The sequence below is a fragment of the Lycium barbarum genome, chromosome 12, assembly GCF_019175385.1.
Source record: "Lycium barbarum isolate Lr01 chromosome 12, ASM1917538v2, whole genome shotgun sequence".
Lineage (NCBI taxonomy): Eukaryota > Viridiplantae > Streptophyta > Magnoliopsida > Solanales > Solanaceae > Lycium > Lycium barbarum.
Window position 1 is genome coordinate 67,783,288 of NC_083348.1, and position 12,809 is coordinate 67,796,096.

The following is a 12,809-nucleotide window of genomic DNA, read 5'->3' on the forward strand; positions in this document are numbered from 1 at the left end:
CAATATAAAAATAGGTTTCTGCCCCCCTGAGCTTCATTGCAGTGGTCCCAGGCTTCGCTGCAGAGGATTCGCTACAGCGGTCACGAGTTTCGCTGCAGCAGTCCCAAGCTTCACTGCAACGGAGCTGCTAGTACAGCCCGCACGAAAATGACCATAACTTCCTCATATGGAGGCGAAATGCGACGATTCCTTTTGTTGTAGCTTCGTAATTATGATACGAATCTAATGATTCAATCGAAATACAAAACAAAGGTCGTTTAATCAATATGGAGTCCTTTATCCCTAAGGAACTACGGTGTAAACATCGAATACAAGCGCGACACAACCCAAATCCATATGAAACTCTTCAGAATCTCACCAAAACTTGTGGAAAATCCTAAATCATCATACAAACTTGTTGAAACTTTCAAAATATTGACACGGCCACCTTAATTCGATGTTGACCGTGGTCAACTCTAACTCGTTAACTTAACTAGTCCCTCTACCAATGACTCAAATCACACTTAAACCTTTCGGGAACCAAACCAATGACTTCACTAGGTCATAAATCATACTAAAGGGACCCGGAGAAGGATCAATAAGGGTAAATGGGTCAAAAACAGTATAATGACCAAGCAGGTCATTACACACTAATGCAATATTATGAGTTTGAAATAACACCAAAAGATAAATGCATTAAATCTCATATTTCGAATTACGTCTTCTACTTTAGAACAGAAACAAGTAATAACAAATTATATTCGTCATAAACAAGAGTTTGTGAACAATTCATAGCATACAAACGCCGTGCTGAGTTCTCCCACTATAAGTGGTCCTTGGTGACCTTATATGGCTTAAGTAATCCTCCTCTATTTGAGCTAGCTTTGGAATTGAGTTGAGCCCAAAATTCATTTTCTTATATGGTATCAGAGTCAGGTCTGTCCCAATTCATTGTTGTCGTTTTTGTGCCCCTTGTCTTATATTGTCCACACTCCAGATAGCCAGTCCTGGGCGTGTAGTGGTATTGAGTTCTCCCACATCCGTGGGATAAGTGGTCATTGGTCTCTTTATATGACTTGGACAATCCTCTTCCTTTTAAGCTAGCTTTCAGGGTTGAGTTAGTCCCAAGATTAATTATTTACACGCCATCTACAGGAACCTGACCGCGTCTACTAACTTTTACTGCTCGATCTTATTTTTCCAATAACAAATTGATTTGTTCAAAGGCATATTTGGCCTCGAATTTCGAATAAAGAGATAAAAACTTTAAAGAAATTGTTTGTTTAATTTTTATTTTTAAAGAAAAGAAATTACGTCTGCCAATACATTAAGATTTTTTCGAGTAACAAAATGACAAAATTTCGACAAGCCAAAAAGATGAATAATTCTTGAAAGGACATTACAAAGAGTGCTTTTCTTCGAATAAGTTAAGTTGAAGTGACCTCCTCATCAGGACTAAAAAAGAGAAGAAAAAACACAAATGAAATGGTACTGTACACTGCCATATGGACCATCCAAATTGCTGCCACATGTACTGTTTTCAATTAAGGCTACACTTCAACGTTATTACTACGTGGAACTGTTAATTACTCTTGTACTTTTAAGCCATTAAGTACAAATCGGCAATTCGGCATGTTCTTTGTGGAAATTTGCTAGCTTTCTTTCTGAAAATGGTGAAAAAGACCATGACTTAAAGCAAAGCCAATGGATAATAATTTCAAAGAATTCATTGATCATTCGATAATGGCTTCAACTTTATGACACGACCTTTGCAATAACTAGGGCTTTAATACCAACCTCATATTCATGTTGTGGCTAATATATGCTTTACACGTATACAGAATATGAGATCGGGACTAGAAACCATGAACTAAAAGGACTCCCTAATTAATCTAGCAGCATTTTGCTGGTTGATACTAAAATGTCAATTGCAACTTCATATTTAGTACTGAGATTTCAATATCATACCTTCTTTTTTGTTCTCTAGGGGATGTAGTATTTTGGACCACGAAGATAGTCGCAGTGTTTAACTTGAAATTACTTACAAAATTAAAGGATGTATACATAATGGCTACATGCACAAAGCAAGCTCACAACTACTTTCACGAAGTAATAGTGAGTTATATCTTGTTTTACTTATAATCATTTCCTCATATTGTTCCTCGGAAAAACTGGATTTCGTAATTTCAGCTAGTATATAATATTTAGTATATATGCTGTAATCTCTTTCGATTAAAAGCAAGGAAGCGAAAAATATTTTAGTACTGAATTTCAATTATTTTCTATGATTAGTTTTCTTTAATATTGATCGTGCATTACGGGCTTTAATGCTAGTTAGGTCTAAAAGGTATGACGGTACGGTCAAATTTTATTTAGTTTAACACAATTGTAGCATAAGATAAGTTTTGGGTAAATTCCAATTTTGGATTACAATTACCGTTGATTTGTCGATATTTAGCTAATATCATATTGTTACATTTAAACATGAGTTAGTTCAGTGTCAACATAAGTTTTTTCAAATGTCACTGATAGTAAGACAAAGAAAACAACTTCAGAGACTCCGCTTAAAGATAAATGCTATTTTGTCCATGTATTTTAACATTATGTATTTTCAGTAAAAGTGACTTCACAGTTCACAGTAAGAGAAGCAATTTTTTCTGCAAATCTTTCCTAAGTTTGGTGTTGTCCGGCAGTCCAGGGGTAAGTGATGTGTGTCTATCATGTTCTTCAGTTTTGTGATGCTTCTTTTTTCTTTCTTTTATTTTTGTGTACTTTGGTTATTATCTAAGGAGCTTCATTTCAACCTTTTCTCCATGTAAAATTGGAGTAGTTCTATAATTCTATATTATTTGCTAGCTCCAAAAAGCAACAAAAGCTATACCAATTCAGAAAGTTCAAACATGACTATGTTTTCTGTGGCGTGTAGTATACTAGGCAGTTTATGTAAATTATACTAGGTAGAACTTGCCGCGAGCAAAAATGTTGGTAGACTTAAAATTAATTAAATGAATGAAAATTGTCTCGAACGGCTTACAATACAAAAATTGACTAAAGACGGAGCTTAATAAAATAAATAAATATAGATGATATCTACTAGTTGGGAATAAATTTTTAGTTTCGTTAATACGTAGATTTTGGACCTATTGCTTTTCTAAGAGTAGTTTGACCTTATCATAGATTCATATGCCAGTAAAAATATAGAGGGTTTTTAATATTATTATTATTAACTTTTATATATAACTTACTTTTCATGTTCATTTTTATTTGGTATGATCAACGGCGGACTCAGAATTTAAATTTATGAACGGAAAAGAGCCAAATATACCATTCTACTATCAGAAAAGGGTTAAATATACCCTTCGTTATACTTTGGGGCTATGTATACCCCTACTGTTATACTTTGGGCATAAATATACCCTCCTTAGAGTTAATGGAATGACACGTGCTAAGCCAGCTGAAACAAAAAGACTCATCCCCAATTAATTTAACCAGACCCATACATACATACAACATACCCAGCTTCCGAATTCTCGCCGGCGACGAGAATCTTGTTGTCATCTCCGGCGACTTGTTGTTCATCAACTCCCAAACGAACTGACATAACGCAGTAGCATAGTCGTGCTGAAGATTTAAGCTTGGGAGTTGATGAACGGCAAGTCGCTGGAGATGACAGCCGGATTCCCGTCGCCGACGAGAATTCAGAAGCTGGGTATGTTGTATGTATGTACGGGTTGAGTTAAATTAATTGGGTCGGGTTAAGTAATTAAGGATGGGTCTATTTTTTTCAGGCTTGACACGGTCATTCCGTTAACTCTAACCCACTATTTGGATGGTTGTTTCCCATGGTTCATTATTGTATTATATTTTTATGAAACCATGTTTGTTTCAATTGTTTTTAAAATTATGTTGTATGGTGTTGTAAACTCGTGGTTATATAATAATGAAAAAGTGTAATTTTTTTTTTTTGGCAATAAACTGTAAAAGATTTTATTACCACAACCTCCAACAATTACAAACTCAAACGGGCACCCGTGCTTCTAACCACCTTACCAGGAAGGGTGCTAGGTGCTACAGGCCTCCATAAACACATCCTAATAACAAAGTTTCTCAAGAAAACCTATGCATTTTCCTGCCTCTTTTGATCCTATAAACATTCCTATCCTCTCTCGCAAAACACTTTGTATCTGTTGTATGACCCTATCCGTATGCACACTTATCCCCCTAAATATTTTCCAATTCCTAGCTTGCCAAGTAAAATAGATCAGCGAACCATGGATAGCAGCTATGACTTCTCTTTTCATTTTGCACCAGTGCCTTCTCTTGATATATTTAAGTGTCCCCATAGTGTCTTGTTGAGGAATCTGCTCCCCCATCCATTGCTCGATGTCCCTCCAAACAGCCCTGGCCCATTCACATTGCACAAACAAATGTGTATGGTCCTCCAGTTCATCTTTATCGCACAACACACAGTTTGCAGAGTCACAAACTATTCCCATACCTAGCATTCTATCCTTGGTCAATAATTTCTTTTGTGCTACCAGCCACAAGATGAAACGATGCTTAGGTTGGAGTAGCTTACCCCATATCAGATCGTGACACTCCAGCTTCCCTCCATTTTGCAGCAGTGCTCGGTAGCTGCTCGCGACCAAGTAGTGGCCATCCCTGGTAAGCATATATCTCCCGTTCATAAACCACGACTGCATCCCTAGCTTAATTTTATTTAGGTTTTTCTAGTACCAACTGCAATCACTTGGAGGATGATGGCTCCACAAATCTTCATCGGGTTTCATATAGATGCCATGGATCCATTTCACCCACAGCACCTCTTTATCAGTCACTAGCAGCCATATTAACTTCCCCACTGATGCCAAATTCCATTTCCTACAGCCTCTTATATTCAGTCCCCCTGCTTTTTTTTGGCTTACATAGCGTTTCCCATGCTACCAACGCAACCTTTTTAGTATCGTTACTACTACCCCACAGAAACTCCCTGCATTTCCGGTCAACAGCCTTCAAGACACTCTGTGGCAAAATAAATACAGCTCCCCAAAAGTTATGAAGGGAAAACAAGATCGAATTTACCACTTGTAGCTTGCCCGCATAAGATAAATGCCTAGTAGACACAGCCCTGATCTTCTCTGTTACTTTTAAGCTGAGTTGATGACAATCAAGTTTGTTCCATTTTTTAGGAGAAAGAGGTAGGCCCAAACATTTCATAGGAAAAGCTCCCATGCTGAATCCCGTTATTTCCATCAACCTTCTTTTTGTTTCCTCATCCACTCCCGCCATGAAAATACTAGATTTCTCTGAGTTGGCATTCAGCCCAGTAACAGCCGAGAAATGCTGTAATGCCTCCATGATCCTAGTAACCGATGATCTGTTCCCTTTGCAAAAAATCATGAGATTATCTGCGAAGGTTAGGTGTGTAAGTCTCAGCTCCTTACACATGGGGTGGTTCCTAAAATCTGGTAATTGACTCATCTGTCTCAAAATTCTACTTAAGTATTCCATGACTAATACGAACAACAAGGGAGAGATAGGATCTCCCTGCCTCAAACCCCTTTTACCCACAAAGTACCCACAACTAGCCCCATTTACCTTAATTGAAAAACTGGTAGTAGTAACGCATGCCATAATTAACTGAGTGAACTTGGGAGGAAATCCATAACCGTCCATCATTTCTTGCACAAACTCCAAATGTACCATATCATATGCTTTTCGAAGGTCTATCTTCATTAAACACCTAGCCGAAGTTTTTCTATTGTAGTGTCTAAGTAGGTCGTGGCACATTAGCACATTGTGCACCAAAGGCCTTCCCTTGACAAACGCTGCCTGTGCCTCATTTACCAAGTTCGGTAGTACATTGGCCAGTCTCATACATAGCAATTTGGATATACATTTATAAAGAACATTACAACATGATATTGGCCGAAATTGGCTTGCATTGACGGGATTGTTCACTTTAGGAATAAGGGATATTAGGGTGGCATTCAGCTGCTTCAGTAGTTTGCCACTCCTCATAAATTCCCACACTGCATCACATATGTCTTTCCCCACCAAATTCCAAGTTTCTTTATAGAACCCACTTCCATAGCCATCAGGTCCTGGACTCTTGTTTATGTTGATACCAAACATAGCATCCCTTATTTCCCTCTCCGTGAACGACTTCAACAGCCCACATTGCTCTTCTATAGACAGTCTATGCCCCTGTTCAAAGAAACCTGGGTGGGCCTTCCTTCTGGTCTCTCCAGACTCCCCAGTAGCTGCTTATAGTACCTCACAAATACCTCTTCTATTTCCTTAGGCTCTGTCTGCAATTGGTCCAACTCATCTCGAATTTGGCATATTGAGTGAACAAGTTTCCGCTGTTTGATTATTGAGAAAAAATATTTGGTATTATCATCCCCCAACTTAATCCATGTGGCCTTGCTCCTTTGGAGTAGGAACATTTCTGCCAACCTTGCAGACTCCCTATATTTCAGCCTTCTAAACTTCTCCTCTTGCTGCACAATCACATCAGTAGGATCCTCTTGCAATCTTACCTGACACTCAAGCATAGCAGCCCTGTTATCATGTTCTTCCTTAACAATATTATTGAAATATTCCTTATGCAGCATCTTGAGTTTCCGCTTGAGCATCTTCAGTTTTCGTGCTACTTGAAACATTTTGTACCCCGTAACTTCAATATTCCAGCCGGCTGCTACTATCCTTTGAAATTCAGGATGCGTACCCCAAACATTGCAATATTTGAAGACTTGCGTCCTCTTCGTAGGTTGTTGTACCATGTGTATTACGATGGGACAATGATCACTCACACCTTCCGGCAAAATGTTCACTCGACAATCTGGCATCCCATCTATCCAATCACCATTAACAAACACCCAATCAATCTTGGAAAATATCCTATCATCCTGTTTGTCTGTCCAGGTGTACTTACACCCATTTGATGGCATTTCCACCAGCCCGTAACCATCCAAACAGTCCTGAAAATCGACTATTTCTACGTGAGTGACCTGATTGCCTCCAATCCTATCCTCTGCATGAAGCACAGAATTAAAATCTCCCATAACCACCCATGGACCTGAACCTATATTCAACTGTGTTAAGTAACTCCATAACTCCTTCCTATCTTCTCTCAAATTAAATGCATATACAAAGGTAGCAACAAAAGTTAGTTGCAATGCAATACATGTTATTTGACACGTCATGGCCTGAGCTATTTCACTCTGGACCATCACATCAAACCAGTCTTTCCTCCATACTAGAAGTAATCTACCATTGTAATGGGATGCATGATTACTTTTATACTCCCATCCCCCAAATATCCCCTCCACGACATTGCTCACCTTATGTATTTTGACTCTAGTTTCAATAAATCACATTATACCTAGCTCCAACTCCCTACAAAGGTTTTTGATTTCCCTTTGCTTATTGAGGCAATTTAGGCCTCTTACGTTCCAGCTCATGAGTTTAACCATCCCCAGGAGGAGTCTTTTGACTGCCCCTCCCAGCTTCGGCAAATTCAGTGTTGTGTGTCTCCCCATCCGTGCCAAGTTCTTGAAAAACATTAATGACAGGGACTGCTACTCCCCCCTGCCCATCCCCTGACGGACCACTCGTGGACGCCTCTTGTCTAGTGAGACTGTTCTGCTGCATAAGCCGAGTGCTTCCATTTTGCGGTTTCTTCCAGCCCCCCCCCCCCCCCCCCTTCCTCCTTGCTTATATGGCCTTGTCCGGCCACCCTCTCGACCTGCTACAAAAGGCAGGCCCCCATCATTCCCCCTTTTCACCTGATCTGGTTCCTTAGCTTTTGCTCCATCTGGTGGTGGTTCCTTTTGTGGTGTCTCCTCTAGGACATGTTCTACTTGTTGAGTTGTTTCAAGTGCCTTCTTCTTATTCTTCCGACATACATCCTCACTATGCCCATATTTTTGGCAAACCTTGCACAGAGATGGTTTCCAATCATAAGTGACCTTTTGTTCAATAACATTTCCTTTCTCATTTTTGAAGAAGATCACATCTGGTAATGAAGTATCTATTTAAACTTCCACGAGTATCCTAGCAAAATTCAGCCCCATTTTCTTCTCTGTGTTCCTATCAACCATCAATGGCTTCCCTACCAAAGTCCCAATTTTACTTAGACCTTTAGGACTCCAGTATTTAAAGTCCAATCCAGGGAGTTTGATCCAAATAGGTACCGAGTATAATTCTCCTCGGGTAAACTCCATATCCGCATCCCACGATTTCACAATCAGAGGTTTATTATCAAAATGATAGATGCCCCCTTGGATCACTTCATTTTTTCCCTCTGTTGTATCAAACATAATCATGAGGATTCCATTTTTCATCATTACCACTTTGTTTATCCCATGTTTCCCCCACATACGATGGATATACCCATTTAACACCGTAAACGGAGGGTGTGCTCCCAACACATAGCACACAATTGCGTGTTTCCAGAATTCAATTTCAGTGACATAGTCCTCCTCCTCTATCTCCAAAATTTGTTGGTCTCCCTGCGTCTCCAGTCTAATATACTCCAGTTTGAATCCCGCATTGGTGACCTTAGATATATCAAAATTGTCCCACACAGATGACTTACCATCATTGTTGCTACCAAAATTGTGGTTTCCATCTTCCTCCTGTTGGGTTTGCTCAACCTCTTCTGCCCAGGATTGATTCCCCCTCGTCTCGGGGTTCTGAGTTGCTTGTTTCCACTCCCCAATTTTCGCCTTTGCTTGTTGGGCTTTACTCTGGACTGGGCTCAGTTGCCTCGTAGTGTTTCCACCTTTTGTTACCGGTGGAATTCCTGTAGCTGCGCCCCCTTTTATTTGCCCTAATTGCAAGACTTCGCTAACAGATCTTGTTCGCATAGTTGTCGTAACTAGACCAGTCCCACTAACTGAGTGTTCACTTTGTTTCGATCCCTTCATCCCCTCTGTTGGTTGAATGCTTTCTGGTGGATGTGTCGGATTTGTTCTCTTTCCCATGGAAGGCGCAGGTTAGCTTACTTGCGCCGAGAGAAAAAAGGCTGACTTCATCCTCTAAAGTCTAATTTTTATAACCATAGATTTGGTGATTTTTGCGTGGTTACGTATTCCATTTCACCATTATACCTTCACTCCATCCACGCTCCTCCATCACACCCAAACCCACCCCACTCCAGCCCTCACCAACCCCTACCCTCCACCAACCACTTCACCCCCACCCTACCACCCCACCTCACCCCTTCACCTCACTCCACCTACCTCCACCCAACCCCAAACATCACCCCCACCCTACCACCCCACCTCACCCGTTCACCCCACTCCACCCACCTCCACTCAACCCCCAACATCACCCTCACCCTACCACCGACCCCCAACTCCAACCTCTACCACCCACCCCACCCTACCACCCACCTCCACCTTCCCAACCCCAACCTCCACCCTGTCACAACACTACCTCCAACCCTACCCCACAACCACCCACCCCACATTACCTACCCCTCCACCACTCCTACCCACCATCTATTTATTTTTTAAAGTTTCTGTTTTATCCTCTACCTTAGTTTATATATATATATAGACACACACACACGAGTTTGTAATTAAGGGTTAAAGATATTTTAATAAACTTACATGTTATTATACAGTACCATACAGTCAAACCAAATAATAAAATGTTATTAAACCATAACAAACAGTCCATCCAAACACTGTATTCTATTAGTAAAATACAATACCATACTGTACATTGTGAGACCATGAGTAACAATCATCCAAACAGAAGCTAAGGAGGGTATATTTATGCCCAAAGTATAACGGTAGGGGTATATTTTACCCCAAAGTATAACGAATGGTATATTTAACCCTTTTCTGATGGCATAAGGGTATATTTGGCCCTTTTCCGTTTTATGAATTCAGATGCGAAATTCTACTACATTCCATCTAATATACCGGTTTTGAAATGATGATCTATTATATGTACTTATTTCGTGGATTTTTTAAACACATACAAGCTAAAACTACTGGTTTTGGATGAATCTACATGTTGCAGCTCATTCGCTAGGTCTGTTCTTGGGTATGTTAATGATATGAGTTGAGGTTAAAAGAAAAATATGGTTACTAATTGTTCATACAACAAATGGCAAATTATTTGGAACTGATGCATGGTTGTTGCTATATACGATGCTCACCTCTTGGATTCAAATAGTCAAGCTTGTAATACTCTATTGGCAAAATAATATCTCGAATATGTTAATGTAGAACAACATATAATTGCTGCCATAAAAGAACGGATGACAGGAAAAGTACTGTCACGAACCAATTCGTGAAGCGTGAGGGCACTCACGCCATCCCTTCCCTCCGGTGGGCGAACCCTTCCCTTACTTAATTTATTCAATAGAAATCATGCGGAAGTTAAGATGATTACTAAGCAGTCTCGATATATATAAATATTGAAATAAGTGTGGAATACAACAACCACCCCAAAGATTTGGTTTGAGCCAGTACAAGCGTCACTAATCATTAAAAGCAAGTCCAAAGATTACAAAGTCTTAAAATACATAAACATAATCTGTATGTGGAATCAACTAGACAGATAAATAAGGAAGGGGATTTCGGGCTACGAACTTAGTGGTGCTCACCCTGGAATCACCTAGCAAAAAGTCTCGGGGTCACCTACGAGGCTGAGAAGCTGATCCTATAACAAACTCTGCACTCAAAGAAATAGTACAGGAAGAGTGGTATAAGTTTAACACTAGTACTGGAAAACATCATGGGCCGACTAAGATTAGTTCAAGCATATGAAAACACAGAATCAACAGGTCAACATATAGTCACACACTAATTATCAAAAGTTAATAACTATAAAAAAACCAAGTCATAGCCAAAGGTTAAGCTTCTATACCATAAATCTGCCAAATCCTTAGTAAATCCTTAAGTAAGCCACAACATGAGTACCAACCAACGAATCAAATGGATAAATGTATGATGTGATAATGAGAAATACAATGCAATGAGATGAAATGCCATGCAATGCAATGGCTAATAACTCAAACCTGTACATACATGATAAGGACAGAAATATCGACGTCTCAATATTCATGACCCATGGGGGACCCGCAGCGTCCATGTACTAGTCACTTCGCACAAAGCCCATAGGTGACTTTACGACTATACGTCCGCGCATACCTCGGATCGATAGCAATAACAATATAACTTTCAATATATTAGCCACTCCGCACAAAGCCCAGGAGTGACTCTGCCACTATATGTCCGCACATACCTCAGATCGATAGTACTAACAATATAACTTTCATCTTTCTCTTTCTTTCCTTTTCAAAACGTTTCCATAACTTTCGCATCAAACTGCTTCCACAACTCTTTCATCAGTGAGTGAATGTATGAATGCAAGAATGAGGAATCGAATGCAATCAATGCCAATGAATATGATATGGAGATCACAAAGCACCATAAGCCAATTCAATTCTTGCATGAATTATCAAACCATCATGGAAACGTATCAAATATTCAATTCTAACACTATAATGCATCTAGACCACAATCACAAAATCAAGTACATTGCATGTCAATAATTACGAAATTAACGGCGATAAGCCCACATAATAAAAAATCATAGCAACCTAATTGGATCACCACTCCACATCATGCACAAAGGCCTATCATGCTTTCTCACTCAATACTACGTAACACATGCAAATCGATAATCAAAATCTTAACAAAGGTAAGTTGTAACATACCTCAATGCCAAGTGGGTTCCACGAACCCTCACACCAAAGCTTTAGTATTGAGGTCTAACAAGCATAACTTCCTATATTAAAATATGAATCTAGGGTTACTCAATATGAAATAAAAGGATTCGGGCCCGAAAAATCCACCTTAAAGCCCAAATCCCAAACCCGAAGATCCAAAAGAGTAAAAGGGTCATTTATTGTGATATTGCACTCAACAAGATCAAATTGGTGGTCTACATGGTCATACGAACCTATAAATACTGATACGAATCGAATTGGGAAAAGAATCCAATTCAATCCAAAACGCGAAAATTAAGGGGATACGAAGAAAAAGGGGATGAGAAGGGAGGGATAAAAGCAAAACCTCTAGATAATGACTCTATGGACAAATTTGGATATGTTAAATCCAAACCCTCCCAACTGGAATCAAACCTAAAAACCTATACTATTTGAAATCAAGGCAAGAGAAGATTCAATTGAATCCACAAATGAACAATCTCTTCATGAAATCAATGGAAACAAAGGTTCCAGACCATTTAATGGAATCCACCATCACAATAGTTAACTAAGCTAAACCCTAACTACAATCTATCAACTCACAAGAGTCTCTCATATCATCATTCATAAAACTAAGTTTTAAAATGAGTTAAGTCTAATATTTATACTCCTAGAAATAAAAGACAACTAGCTATTACATATTTGCCCTTAATGAGGCAAGGTCCTTGTTTGGCTAGTTGGGATGTTGGCTTGGAATTCAAAATGTCTCTTCTTTGCACAACTAACCCTCATCCAATCCACAAAGCGTGCAATTGTGACCATTTGCATTTATGCCCCTTGACTTGCATGTTCGACCACTTTTGCGTTTCTACCCTTTTGCGCTTCTAGCCACTTTTGATTGTTGGCCTTCTTTCTTGTAGCCTTATCTTCAAACCTCGCCCAAGCCACCTCTCACACATCATAGGCCTCATTGTGGGGCTTGTATGGGCCTCCAAAGGCCTTCAACACCATCCTTATCATCCATGCCGCTTGTAGAGCTTGAAGTTCCATATCTTGGCCTTGGATGTAAGTCTTGAAATAAGGTGTGCCAAGTAGT

General features: G+C 39.6%; 1 protein-coding gene across 1 annotated transcript; it reads right to left on the minus strand.

Moving 5' to 3' along the window:
• Positions 1-4,070: 4,070 nt before the first annotated feature.
• LOC132624380 (uncharacterized) lies at positions 4,071-4,682 on the minus strand. Its single transcript, XM_060339168.1, has one exon. The coding sequence runs from the start codon at positions 4,680-4,682 to the stop codon at positions 4,071-4,073; it is 612 nt and encodes a 203-aa protein (XP_060195151.1).
• Positions 4,683-12,809: the final 8,127 nt, after the last annotated feature.

What these genes read in the sequence shown, in the direction of transcription:
- LOC132624380 (XM_060339168.1), bottom strand. Translation starts at nt 4,682, where the DNA reads ATGCAGTCGTGGTTTATGAACGGGAGATATATGCTTACCAGGGATGGC.